Below are 14,258 nucleotides of genomic sequence, written 5' to 3'. Positions count from 1 at the left end.
AAGCTAGATCTGCTCCTGAGCCTGCCCCAGAGCCTAACTCCTTACGGGGGGGCGGGGGGGCAAGAAAATACCTAGCCTCCAAGGTAACACCCAAAGGCAACCAAAGAGGCAGGGGGTTCCCGTGGTGAGGGGATGTGTCCACCCTCCCCCATATCCAGGTGACCCTTCAGAATCTGTCCTACTTGGCAGAGAACATTCCCTAGGGAGGGACTGGCAGCGTCCATTACATCCCTGGCTTTTAAGGGAACCTGGTCTGCTTGCTGCAGTGTGAGCAGGACCTCTCCCTCTTCCCTGGGCCTCAACCCTCTCTGCTGCACAAGGATTTGGACTGAATGGAGTTCTCAAAGGTTCCTCCCAAAGCGGACCTTCTAGGAAGTCATCTGTGCTCCACCCACAGCTCAGGCAGAGACTGGGGGGAAGAGCACATTTTGCCTATTCTGAAAAACACACAGGCATGTACAGCACCCCAGTCTTCTCACAGAGGAGGGCCCCTTCTACCTTCCAGCCCAAATCTCTCCAAAAACATCTTGCTTCCTGGCCCTGGAAACCAGTTCCATCTTCAGATTTGCCAGAAACTACCAGATTCATCACAAAGAGCTGTGGGGCCTCCCGGATTCCCAACTCTGGCCTCCTACTCCCATCCCTGAGAGCTACTTGGCAGGAAGAGGAATCCAGTTCCTCGACTCACAGCAGTCAGGGGCCCCAGTACCCTAGCTTCCCTGCCAGCCAATCACAGTCGCTTGCTTGCTGCCCTCCTCCCTGGGAGATGGGGCCCAGAGACTTCTCTCAGGGTCAGGAGAATGCTTGGCCAGCTACACAGCAAGGTAGAGGGAGGTGCCAGCTCACCCACCCTCTCCCCCAGGCCCCTTGGGAGATGATCTGCAGGCCCTAAATACCCTCTTCCACCTCCAAGCAGCTCCCCACCTCCTTCCAAGGCAGGGCAGAACCCTGCCTCCCCTGCCTTGCCAGGGAACCCAACCCCAGTGCCTAGCAAGAGGCCCAAGGAGCCACTTCCCAAACCACAGGAGTGACAGCAGCTCCCCACAGGATTATGAAAGCCCTGGGTCAGAGTGGGTGGGACAGGGGAGGGGGCGTCATTATCACATCAGAAGCAGCTGCAGCTCAGCTCCCTGTCTGTCCCTCAGCTCCAGCCTTTGGCTAAGGGGGAAAGAGAGATGACCGTTTCCACAGCCCAAAGCAGCTGCTCCAGTTTTTCAGAATGAGGACAGGGAAGGGAGGATTAGGAAGGAAATGTCTTTGGGGATAGAGGGGAAAGGAAAGTCGGTAGGATGAAACACCTCAGCACTTCCTTAGAGCAATCAGGGCCTGGCTTTAATCTGCTCTGGGAGGCTTTTCTATCACAAAGTCCACACGGGGATAAAGACTCAACCAAGGCAGCCCCCGCCCCCTCACCAAGCACATTCCACTCCCCTACTTCGGTGGGGGGGTGTGCGGGCATGCCCTTCTGCTGCCAATAAATAACTCATGGTGGCTGTATAAACCCAGAGGCAAAGTACCTACTGGTCAGTGTAGACGCACAGTTAGACTTGTTGCTATCTGGGGGAAAGACCATGAAGGAGTAGCACCCCCTGGAGGTGAGGAGAAAGGTGTTTAGTGCAGACCTGCAGCTCTAGCCCTGACCATTACACCACACTGCCATCTTGTCGGGCTCCAGTTCTTTTTCAAAAAAGCCTTGGCTGGCCTTGCTCCACCTTCCCGGGAGGGAGAAAGCCTCTGAGGTCTTAGCTTTCCTTTTTCTGGGAAGTAAAGAGACAGTATGGGGGTGGGGGACCACACGCACCCGCATCTGGTGGGGAGACACAGCGTGGTCGGTGTAGATGCACAGTTTTTCGATGGTCAGGGGCGTGGTTTCACGCAACTTGGATGCCAGCAGCATGCAGACCGCACCCAGGAGCTGCAACTGCGCCTTTCGGGTGGGGACACAAGACAGGTAGCGATCCAGGTAGTTCATGGCCAGGGGGAAGACTTCCTCCTCACAGCGCTGTTCCTCACACACCTGGGGGAGGGCATACAGTCATTCGGGACTGGAGCATGGGAAACAGCAGTTGAAGGGATTGGGGGGCGCAGAAGGGAGGTGCACTGAGGAGCAAAAACGGGAGAGACGGAAAGCTACTTACAGTGAGTGACAAGGACCAATAACCGAGAAGGATGCGCCCTCCCCAAGGTGACACCCCGCCACATACACTTCCTCTGTGTTGCCTCCTCCGCGCTCCCCGGGGACCGGGGTTAAAGCAGAGGCTCCCTTTCTTACGAAGGATTCCAAAGACTCCTCACCCTTACAACGAGGAAAAGGGGGACCGAAAGGTCGCCCGTGCTAGCCAGAGAGCTGGGACCTTATCCTCATTACCACCCCCACTGCACACACCCAAGGGGAAGGGAGGAGACTCCTGCCGCTGTCTCCCGCACTTTTCATTTCCCTGTCCGCCGGAACAGCGCGCGCGCCACCCCCACTGGCTTCCCCCACCAAAACCCCGCGACAGACACAGGAACCAGCTCTGGAGCGGGGGCGGCCGAGCCCAGGGATTTCCAGCCACGCTCTCCTGAGAAGACCGGGCGGGGGAGGGAGGCTGAGGAAGCTGGAGGGGAGAGGGTGGCCCTTGTCCTGCTTTCCCAGCCCAAAGAGAAGCTAAGTGTGCAAATAAGTGGCAGAGTCAGAAGGAGCCCATCAGAGTTGGGGAGGGGAGGGGATACACGAAGGCAGCTGGCTAGGGTGCCCGCAGGAAAGGCCAGGCCCCGAGAGTCTGGGCCACCAGAGCATCTTGCAAATTATTGTTAGGACCATGATGTCCCGATAAAGGCGGCCTCAGTCCAGAGCCCGGGGCGGAGCGGGAGAAGGGACCCCTCCCGGCCGTACCTCCAGCATCCAGTACGCCAGCATCTTCCGCATGTGCGGCTTGATCTCCTTCTGCACGCATTGGAAGTAGGAGGCGCGGGGCACGTAGCGCTCCTCCAGGCGGAGCAAGCTCTGCAGGACACGCTGGTCCCCCAGCAGCCGCGGGTCTGGCCCGGCCCGGGGCGCGTGTCGGGTGCCCTCACAGCACAGCAACTCCATACTCGGGCAGCGCACGGGCAAAGCGGGAGTGCGGGATCGCGAGTCAGAAGACAGGCGGCGGGCGGGAGAGCGCCGGGCGCGGGCGGCTCTGGAGCTGGCGCTGGCACTGTGCTGCGGAGTCCCAACCCGCCGGCCGCCCGCGCGCGCCGCTTCCCTGACAGGCGCCCCGCCCCTCACGACGATGTAGCAACCGTGGAATGCTTCGGACGTCGCAACGTTCCAAGGGGCGGGGCCGCCGGCGCCCCAGACGGAAAGGGCTGGCGGGGCCCTCTGCCCTCCCTCCCCGCGGCCCCATTGGTCCGCCCGGCTGAGGCCGGCCGGCTTCCGGGCACTCGGGCCCTCCAGACCATCGGACGAAGAGAACTTTCTGGGGGTGGGCCTCTTCCCCCATCAATGGATCCTCCCATTTTGCGTCTCTGACTCTAGCCGCCCAGGAAAGAACTTTCCTCCTTAGATTATTCATTCATTCCTGTATTCATTCGTCAAACCCTACTTTACCAGCGGCTGGCTCTAGAGAATGTGGTAATAGTTTTTAGTGAATGCTGTACTAAGGCACGTGGTGTGTATAGATTATTAAATTTTCATGAAAACGTTGCTAGGCATTATACTTATTTTACAGATGAGGAAACTGAGGCATGGTGACAGCTACAATTGTATTGCTCGTCTGCAGCACAGTGAGGACTGAGAAGTGAGTGATCTTGATCCAGAATCTGTTTTCCTCCACCACTGCTATTCCCCATCATCACCACTCAGTACTGGGGATTAAACCAGTACTTGCTAGGCAATCGCCCTACCACTGAGCTACATCCCCCATCCCTTTTTATTTTGAGATAGGTTATCACTAAATTGCCCAAGCTGTCTGGAATTTACCATCCTCCTGACTCAGCCTCCCCAGTAGCTGGGATTTCAGGTGTGTACCACTACCCAGACTCACCACTGCTACATAAACATTTCCCAGACTAGCAGCGTTGGTATCCGCTGGGAGCTGGCTAGAAAGGCAGTTTCTCAGCCCAACTCTGACCTGCTGAGTCAGAATATGCGTTTTAGGTAGCTTGAGCACTTTAAAATATGAGCAGCTTTGGTCTAAAGCAGCATGTTACATATAAAACAGGGCAGAAAGGTGGGTTCAAGACATCACCTTGTCATTAAATTGGTTATGTAGCCTTAGTTTCTATTTGGGGAAAATGTGAGCAGGAGAAATTAAATCCTCTGAAGGAATTTCTTGCTCAGACTCTAAAGACCTATCAGTTGCCATTCCTTCTTACCTCCCAAACTGTGTTGCTTTATAGTCTCTCCCCACCCCCCAGGCTGGATTCCACAGACCACGAGGCAGATGACAGACCCCCCAGAAATGTTCCCAGTGGATGAGGCCTTGGGGATCCCTGCCTCTCCTAGGGTCCTCCAAACTTAGAACACACCAATGAGGGGCTGGGGATGTGGCTCAAGTGGTAGCGCGCTCGCCTGGCAAGCGTGCGGCCCGGGTTCGATCCTCGGCACCACAAAGATGTTGTGTCCGCCGATAACTAAAAAATAAATATTAAAATAAACTTAAAAAGAAAAAAAAAAGGACACACCAATGAAAGAAGTAGCTAGAGCAATGACAATGTGTATAGAAGAGGGAAGTTCTATCTATGTGAACCCTTTTCTCAACGAATTGTTCTTTTTTTTGTATATTATATATATGTAATATATATATATATATATATATATATATATACACACACACACTGGGGGTTGAACCCAGTACAAATATATATATAATATATATGGTGCTTAACCACTGAGCCACATCCCCAGTCCATTTTATTTTTTTTATTTTGAAATAGGGTCTTGCTAAATTGCTTAGGGGCCTCACTAAATTGCTGAGACTGGCTTTGAATTTGCAATCCTCCTGCCCGCACCCCCAAGCCCCTGAAGTCATAGGCATGTGCTACGGTGTCCGGCATAATGAATTTTACTGTAGTTTTCACATCATGAAAAATATTCTTTTGTATTGTAGAAAACTATGAAAAATTGGCTGAGACCCACAGAAAAATAATAATCACTTGCAATTTCACCATCCTGAGATATTTCACCGAGATAAAATATCAATGTTTATTTTTCTAATATATGGATAATCACATTTTAATAGTATCATCATAAATTAAAACTAAAGAAATATACCATCAACCTCTTTTCCATGTCATTAAATAGCCTATGACATCATTTTTACTGGCTACATAGTATGTCATTGAGTGAATGTATCATCATGTATTTTACCAAATCTGTATTCTAGTTCTTCCCTATTAGAAAAAATACTGTAAAACTCTTTTTGTGGTAATATCTTTTTGCACACTCATGATTATTTCTAGAAGTGAATTAATTTCTAGAAGTGGAATTTCTCAATGTAAGGTTATGAAACATTCTAAGGCTTTTGATACAGTTCTTATTACCAAATTTTCCTGTTGGAAGACTGAACCAACCTACTCTACCAACACTAGATACCTAATTTTTAAAATAACTCTGCCTATAGGGCTAGCCCAGTGATAGAACATTTGCCTAGCATATCCAAGTCCCCAGGTTCAATTCCTAGCATGCAAAAATAAATAAATAAATAAATAAATAAAAATAAAGGAAACAGTTCTGTGAGCTAGAGAGATGGAAAGGGATTTATTAGAAATAATAAATCTATTTTGGCATATCACTAGACATTTCTTATGTGAATTACCTATCCATGTCATTTGCTCATTCTCATTGCCATCTACTCCTAGAGAGACTTGGCCTTCAACTCCACCAAGAGGGATGTAAATTAGAGAGCAGGTAGAACTCCAATTAGAAAATGATATGGGGAAGGAGAAAGCACCAGCATATCCTTCTCTGCAGACCTCTAAAACCAGCACAGGTCCTCTCAGTGTCCTCCCCGCCTCCCCAGGTCCCTCCATCCCCGGCCACCTTGTCTCATCTGCCTGAAGTATCTTCTCCCCTCTGCTTCTTTATTTTTCTTCCTAGAGAGACAGCTCAGGTCTAACTTCTCCAGACAGCTTTCTAACAGGGTCTGGCCACAGGAACCTGCCCATCTGGCCTCCATGCTCCCACACACCCCATTGAACATGCCCTGCACTTCCAAGTCTGTGACTGGCCCTGGTCCTCCCGCCAGCCCTTCCAGAGCATAAGCTGTGGAAAGGGACAGACAACTCACAGGAATGAGGATCCAAGTATGTGTCCCTGAACAAGGGGTTTACACTCCACCATCTCACCCTCTGAAAACTGCTCACCAAAGAGAAAACAGGTATGATGTGATAAAGTAACTCACTGAAGGTCTGTTTAGCTACCCCAAACTGCAGACTTTTTGAAGTGCTATACAATCACTCCTTAAGGACAGAGTGGGCAGTATATGCCTGTGTCTCCTCTGCAGGACCTTGCACCTTGCTGTGACCACCAGGGATGGTAACAGTCCTTTGTGCATACTTAATAAGTTCCAGGCACTGCACATACCTGATAGGTATTAAATAATTTCATCTTCACAACGACTTCATGAGACAAAGATGATTACCTTTCCCTCTTTAACAGGAAAGGTAACTAATACTGAGAGTGGCTAAATAACCAATCCAAGGTCACACAGTTTGTGTTAAAGCCGGGCTTAATCAGGAATCAGTCTAGCTCGAGAGTTTGTGCTCTTAACCACATCATTCTATCACCTCTGGTGCTGTTTCATGAGTGTATACAGATTTATTAGTTAAGGAAGGGACATTGTCTTGTCCTCCAAGCTGGGGTGTGAACTTGCATCCTGGAGAAGGGAGCTCCTAGTGCACAGAGCTTTATCAAAGTTACTTCTGCTTCACCCCTGGCTTGCACAGACAGGCCCAGAGCTAGCAGGTCATCCTGGGGCCAAGGAGCAGGCCAGACACAAGCTAAGGAGGGGGGGAGGGGTCTCAGGAGCAGAAGCAGGGCAAAGGAGTCCCTGGGAGGTAGATTATCTGCTTGGGAATTTCCCCAGTCCTTCCACCTCGAAGGAATAGGAGTTCCCCTTGTTTTATCCTAAATGGAAATTTGGAAAAAAAAATAATAATAATACAAAGCAATGACCAGGGTCAATAGGGCAAGGAACTTCTGCCCAGGTACATTCAGTTAGAAAAAAGTTACTCAAACTGGGAGCAGTGGTGCTCACCCAGCCTGAGACAGGAGGGTGGTAAATTCAAAGCCTGCCTGCGCAATTAAGTGAGAACCTGTCTTGAAATTTAACATTTTTTAAAGGGCTGGGGACATAACTCAGTGGTACAGTGCCCTGAGTTCAATCCCCGGTACTGCCAAAAAAAAAAAAAAAGTTACTCAATAAAATAGCATATTAGAGAAGGACTAGAAATGGAATAACACCAGGCAGAGGAGAAGCCCCAGGAGGAAGGATAAAGTGCTTTCTCATTCCTCCTCTTCAACATTGAAATGTCCCCATTGAGAACTGAGAAGGGGAACAAGGTGATGGGTGGGGCCCATCACCCCACAGTCCACATTCTGTGGCTTAGTTTCCTTCAAATCCAATGAGATGATAGGTAGAGCGAAGCCAAGCTTGGGGCTGGGGTAAAGGAACCCTAAAACAGGGAGGTAGACAAGGCTCTGAAGTCGGGCTTCATTCAGTTCAAAACCTAGCTCTTCATCTTATGTCTTTGAGGAAATTACTGAATCTCTGTTTCCCCTTTTTTCCAATCTGGATAATAACCGCCCTTACCCTACAACTTAATGATGTGGCTCAGAGGTTAAGTGCCTCTGGGTTCAATCTGTGGTACAAAACAAACCCAAAAAAGCCATGTATTTGAAACAATGTGCTCCAATTTAGATTTGTCTATTTTTTTCTCCAGATTAGATACAAATTAAACTTTTTTCATATATATATATATATATATATATATATATATATATATATATATATATATATATATATATTGGGGATTGAACCCAGGGGCCCAGAAGAGCTTTACCAGTGAACTACATTCCCAGCCCTTTTTATTTTTTAATTTTGAGATAGGATCCCACTAAATTGCTTAAGTCCTCGCTAACCTGCTAAGGTGGCCTTGAAATTTCAGTCCTCCGGCCTCAGTCTCCAGAGTTGCTGGGATTTTAGGCATGTGCTACCTTACTAGCCAAGTTTAACTTTTTTTTTTCCCCCAACAGTAAACAGTAAGTATTTATTGAATGAATGAAGCAAACACAGAAATACTGTGTGAGTTCAAGAAGACAACCCGCCGCACAGAGCCCGGGCTGTCTACATGTTCTCTCTTGGACAGAATTCACCAACAGCCACCTTCCTGACTCTAAATGTTTCGTCCTGCCCAGGCAAGTAGGAGGGGGTGATCGGCCACAGGGCAAGTTAAACATTTTTGCTAAGATATTATGTAGATGAAGTTGTGCCTAAATGTATGTTTTATTGTGAAAAAAAAATTAAGCATTAAACTAAACTGAACATAATTTAGTTTCTTCTTTGTGGATTCAGGAGATACTTCTGTGTTGACAGTTATCCAGGGTATCTATTTTGAGCATTAGTTATAGTTGGACATTTTCTCATCAGTAATCTGGAACATTTTTTGCTTGTCCATTCCTATAAGTAAACCTTCAACATCTATAGAATACTTACTTTATGAACAATGTCCATACTTGCTACTCTAACACATTACATATACTACAGAGCATACTACAAGATGTTAAAAGAATGAGTGGCACACACCTGTAATCCCAGCAGCTCAGGAGGCTGAGGCAGGAGGATCCAGAGTTCAAAGCCAGCCTCGGCATCTTAGCAAGGCCCTAAGCAACTTGGTGAGAAACCATCTCAAAATAATAAAATAAAAGGACTGGGAATGTGGCTCAGGGGTTAAGCTCCCCTGGGTTCAATCCCTGGTACCCCCACCCTCCCAAAAGACACAAAATACATACAAATATGATTTTCAGTTTCTTCCCAGTCTGATAATGTCTTAAACTCAGATTGCACCATGACTTGATGCCCAGCTCCCAAGATACACTTCGACATCGGTCAAGAAACATCTTTTGTTTTGTTGGTACTGGGAACCCATATTCCCAGCCCTTTTTTGTTTTGAGACAGGGTCTCAGTAAATAGCTGAGGTTGGCCTTGAACTTTCAATCCTCCTGCCTGAGGCTCCTGAGTCACTGGGATTACAGACGTGAAATATCACACCTGGCACAAAAAAAAAAAAAAAAAAAAAAGCCTTTCTGTTGAGCCTGAATGAGCCCTGAAAGTCTTCTCAACACAGTGTTCCAAATCAGAGCTGGCATGTGAATTGACCTATTTTCTGTTTCACATAGGATGCTGGCTTCTTGGCACCTCCACATATAAATTCAATACTTTAAACCCAATGTCTCCAAAGCCGACATCCCAATCTTTGCCCCCAACAAACCTGCTCCTCCTGAAGACGCCTCACCTCAGAAAATGGTAACTCCATTCTGCCAATTTCTCAAGCCAAACAGTGGAGTTCTTGACTCCTCTCTCTCAAATCCCATACCCTTCCACCTGCAAATCATAGAGAGGATACTTTCAAAACCTAGCTAGAGACCAGGTTTGGTCATGCATGCATGTAATCCCAGTGGTTTAGGAGGCTGAGGCAGGAGGATCACAAGTTCAAAACCAGTCCCAGCAATTTAGTGAAGCTGTAAGCAACTCATTGAGACCCTATCTCTCTTTTTTTTTTTTAAAGTCTTAACCACTAAGCTACATATCCAGCCTTGCTTTATTTTTTTTTTTTAGAATTTTTTTTTAATATTTATTTTTTAGTTTTCGGAAGACACAACATCTTTGTTTGTATGTGGTGCTGAGGATCGAACCCAGGCCGCATGCATGCCAGGGGAGCGCACTACCGCTTGAGCCACATCCCCAGCCCGAGACCCTATCTCTTAAGAAAATAAAGAAAAAGGGCTGGGGATGGGGCTCAGGAGTTAAGTGCCCCTGGGTTCAATCCCTGGTACCAAAAATAATCTCTCCAGGGCTGGGATTGTGGCTCAGTGGTAGAGTGCTTGCCTAGCATGCATGAGGCACTGGGTTCGATCCCCAACACCACATAAAAATAAAATAAAGATATTTTAAGAATGGAACAAATTTACCTTCACTTAAAAATAAAAAATAACCTCTCCAAAATTCACCCTCTTTGCTTCTTCTCTGCTCCTCTCTGGTCCAAACTCAACTCTTCCTTGACCTTACTGGTCTCCTGCATCCAAACCACTACCCATTTCTGCTTGATTCTATAAATACATCTCCAGCCCTTTTCTTTCCTCTGTTTCACTACCACCACCCTAGTCTAAATCACATCTTTTCCCACCTGATTGTAATGGTAGCCTCCTGAGGGTCTTCCTGACCCGCCTTGCCCCTCCAGTCTAGTCTCAACCCAGCAGCTCCAGGAGGTGTCTCCTGCACTAGGAGTGCGTGCCAAAGACAGGACATGATCTGCACCTTTTCACCCCGTTCCCCTCCTCTCCCGTTCCTGCCTTGGCTCTGGCCACACTCTGCTGTAGGCAGATGTGCTCCCTTTGCACTGGCTGCTTTGTCTGTCTGGAATGTTCCTTACCGCCCCACCAACACACAATGGCACCTGCTTCAGACAGACTCAACGATGAATCTTTTTTGAATGAATGAATAAAACAAAAGCCATGTAAGGAAAACCCGATACAAGGCATGTGCTAAATGGCAGCTCAGGCGTGGTGAGGGAGCCAGTAGGCAGGGGTGGGACCAGACACAGAAGCTAGCAGAGTCCCATCCAAAGTCAGGAGGTGCTGCTTAGCTCGACCTTTGCTGTATCGTGGTAATGAATGTTGCCATGTGCTCCCTGTTTTCCAGAGAAATGTCCACAACTAAAAAAAATAAATAAATAACTCCGCAGGCCACATGCACTGCTCTCTGGACTATGTCTGAGGGGGCAGGAATCAGTTTGTAATCTCTAGCACTAAGTTGCTTGGGAAGAGAAACCTCCAGTACCAGCCTGAACGTGTCAACTCACTCATTAAGTGAGAATGCAACCTACATATACACATTTGTTTTTTCTCCTTCTTTCTGGCTATCAGGATTCCGAGTAAGTGAGGCTTTCTAAAGCCAGGTGCAGTGGAACATGCCTGTGATCCCTGCTACTCAGAAGGCTCAGGCTGGAGGATTGCTTGAACCCAGGAGTTCAAGGCCAACCTGAGCAACATCAACCCCGCCTTAAAAAAAAAAAAAAAATAAGAGAGGCTTTCTAGCTGTATTTTTCTATTAGATTCTGTTTTGCAGGTGAGGGTAAAGGGGAGCTTCCATGTCTCCAGTGAGGAAAGGCAACCTGCTTTAGCAAAATACCTGGCAGATCCAGGCACAAGGTTACAGGCCTATAATCCCAGTGGCTCGGGAGGTGGAGACAGGAGGATTTCAAGTTCAAAGCCAGCTCAGCAACAGTGAGGCGCTAAGCAACTCAGTGAGACCATGTCTCTAAATCAAATATAAAAAAATAGAGCTGGGAATGTGGCTCAGTGGTCAAGGGACCCCTCAATCCCAAGCACCAATACAAAATCAAAACCAAAAACACCTGGCAGAGAGAGATGCCTCTTCAAACTCTAAGCCAGGAAGCTTTCCTTGTTCAAGGGCACAAGATAGTGCTGGCATGGGTCAGGTAAGTGAGCTCTGGAGTTAGGTTGGTGCCTGGCTATGCTATTTGCATGATTCTAGTCCAGTTCTTCCTTGTCTTGGTCTTCTTATCTGCAAAATGGGTCCAGGAAAAGCACCTACCTCCTATGGTACTGGTGAGGATTAATGTGAGAAAAGCACCTACAATAGCACCAGACTGTAGTGAGTACCTCTGCTGAAAGGTAGCTGTGATTATTAATAATCCTCACACCTTAAGCACCCTCCCCAGGCCTGGGCAGGATTTAGGCTGTCCTGGGACATGCAAGACATAGGTGAGAGATGAGAAGTTTCCCTTTTATGAGTTCCCAGTCTTAAAGTGGATGACCGTGATAATCCGCATCTTGGAGGAATCTGAGATGCCATTAAGATAGAAGGCTTTCACCTGGGCATCTGCAACTCCCACCAGAGGTAGACAGAGCAGTTCCTGTGAGATGGGAAGAGCACGCTGCACTGAGAAGAAGAGTAGGGATTGATGGTCCTGGTCACCTGAACCTCACGAGACAGTCTATGGTGGCAGAACTGGGACCGCAGGAACTCAGAGAGTAAGTGGGAAGAAGGAAGAGGCAGGAGGGAGGCACCCCAAAAAGTCCTGAGTGGTATGTCCCAATGTGTAATAACAACCCCGGGCACACAGCAGACATTTTAGGTAGTAATTTTAATAGAATAGTGGCCTTGCTAAGCCACTATTCTAGCCAGGCGCTGAGAGTTTTAGCACATTTGCTTTATGCTTTTAGCTGCTGCTGGTACCTCAGATAAGATGACATGTAAGAGGCACAAAGAGGGGAGGCAATCCTCCAAGACAGACATCCAGTCAGCGAGTGGCTTCCCCCAGAAGCAGGCCCGGAGACTTCACTGGAAAAATTCAAGTGAAGCCATATGGTTTAGAGGTGATTTACTTGAGAGGCGATTCCAGGAACCTCCAAAGAGAAACAGAGCTGGCAAGGGACAGGAGGGACAGACTGCATTACTAAATTCACACTGTGAGTAACTGGAGCTCAGTCCTGCCTTGGAATTCTGGGAATCTATGGAAAGTGCTTGCCTTAGAGTGCCTAGAGGAGGGGTAGGGACCTGGGATATTTGTCCCCCAATTCCTAAAGCCATTGGTTGAGGGCTGCTGGGGATGGGGGTGGAGCAGGATCAATTCCTGGGCACTTCCAGCCTCCCCGTGGGAGGGCACCATGGACTTTGATAGTTAGAACAAGCGGACAGGGTTGCAGTGCTGGCACTTAGGAGTGAGCCTGCTACACTCTGATGGTAAGAGCCATGACATCACCACGGAGACCCATGGCCTGTGCTGCCTGGCAGCACTGGACCCAGACCCAGGCAGTTGGGAGCCAGAGCCCAAGTTCTAGGTGTGAACAAATATTCTGTGCTCATTATGATGTGCGTGTGTAGGTGTGTATGTGTGTGCGTATGTGTTATCAGACATTAAACCTGGGTCTCTACCAAGTTTCTTTTTAATTTAATGAAAAGGTTGTATTTAAAATATTCAATAGCCGGGCCTGGGCAGTGGCACATGCCTGTAATCCCAGCTGCTTGGGAGGCTGAGGCAGGAGGATCTCTAGTTCAAAGCCAGCCTCAGCAAAAGCGAGGCCCTAAGTAACTCAGTGAGACCCTGTCTCTGAATAAAATATTTGTAAAAGGCTGGGGATGTGGCTCAGCAGTTAAGAGCCCCTGGGTTCAATCCCCAGTACCAAAAGATTAATTAATTAATTAATTAATTAATTATTAAGTAGACAGCAGAGGAGCACATGGGAGTGGCATCCCTGGAGGTGGCAGGTAAAGACAAACAACTGGGAACTCACAGAAGAGAGATAAAAGGACAGAATTTCAGTCTGAAGATCTTGAGCCCAGGACCTGGCTCAGTCCCAAACATACACATCCACTGGGCAAGCGCCCCCACCTAGAACCAGTCTCCAGTCTGTAAAGGGGGATAACAACACCAGGGGGAGGGCGGTTCTAGAACCAGAGGAGATAATACACGAGTTCAAAGGCGCTGAGGAACCCTGACAGCTAGACAGAGGGGCCCGTGGAGAACCAGCAGGGGTGGGCTCCTGCTCTGCCCCTCCTTGTGGGACTCACAGACCCCCACCATCGCCACCCCAGATTCTTCCCTGGGCACAGAACCCAGATCGTGTTGCTGTATTAGGTGTGCTGTATTTGGGGGGCAGTTCAGGCACTCCCTTGACTCGGAAGCTGAATCTATAATATTCCAAACCAAGTTATAACAAAACCACGACTAGTTGAGGAATAGGCACCTGCCATAATCCTAACCAAGAGAGTGTGAAGGTAAGGCAGCCACCGAGCATCTATGAATGGGGCACAAACCAGGGCGTGGTGGCAGGCACCTATAATCCCAGAGGCTTGGGAGGCTGAGGCAGGAGGATCTCCAGTTCAAAGCCAGCCTCGGCAAAAGCAAGACACTAAGCAACTCAGCGAGACCCTGTCTCTAAATAAAATACAAAATAGGGCTGGGCATGTAGCTCAGTGGTCTAGTGCCCCTTAGTTCAACCCCCGGTACCCCGCCACCAAAATTAAAAATTAAAAAGAAAATGAGGCACA

At 48.3% G+C, this 14,258-nt stretch overlaps 1 protein-coding gene across 4 annotated transcripts in view; it reads right to left on the bottom strand.

The window, feature by feature from the left end:
• The window catches only part of Ccnd3 (cyclin D3), an 89,527-nt gene that overhangs the window by 3,632 nt on the left and 71,637 nt on the right, over window positions 1-14,258 (bottom strand). The window contains exons 1-2 of one of the 4 annotated variants that reach the window (XM_076858740.1): window positions 2,876-4,108; window positions 1,802-2,017 (exon numbers count right to left, since the gene is read on the bottom strand). The exons of 1 other annotated variant lie outside the window; for it this stretch is intronic. In XM_076858740.1, the coding sequence (XP_076714855.1) occupies window positions 1,802-2,017; window positions 2,876-3,073 (414 nt within the window). In that variant the 5' untranslated portion in view covers window positions 3,074-4,108. Of the gene's footprint in view, window positions 1-1,801; window positions 2,018-2,875; window positions 4,113-14,258 lie in introns of those variants that run through there. 2 more of the 4 variants (XM_076858742.1, XM_076858741.1) reach the window with 2 other exon arrangements.

This window comes from Callospermophilus lateralis, chromosome 6 (genome assembly GCF_048772815.1).
Source record: "Callospermophilus lateralis isolate mCalLat2 chromosome 6, mCalLat2.hap1, whole genome shotgun sequence".
Classification (NCBI taxonomy): domain Eukaryota; kingdom Metazoa; phylum Chordata; class Mammalia; order Rodentia; family Sciuridae; genus Callospermophilus; species Callospermophilus lateralis.
This window is presented reverse-complemented; position numbering and strand designations above follow the sequence as displayed.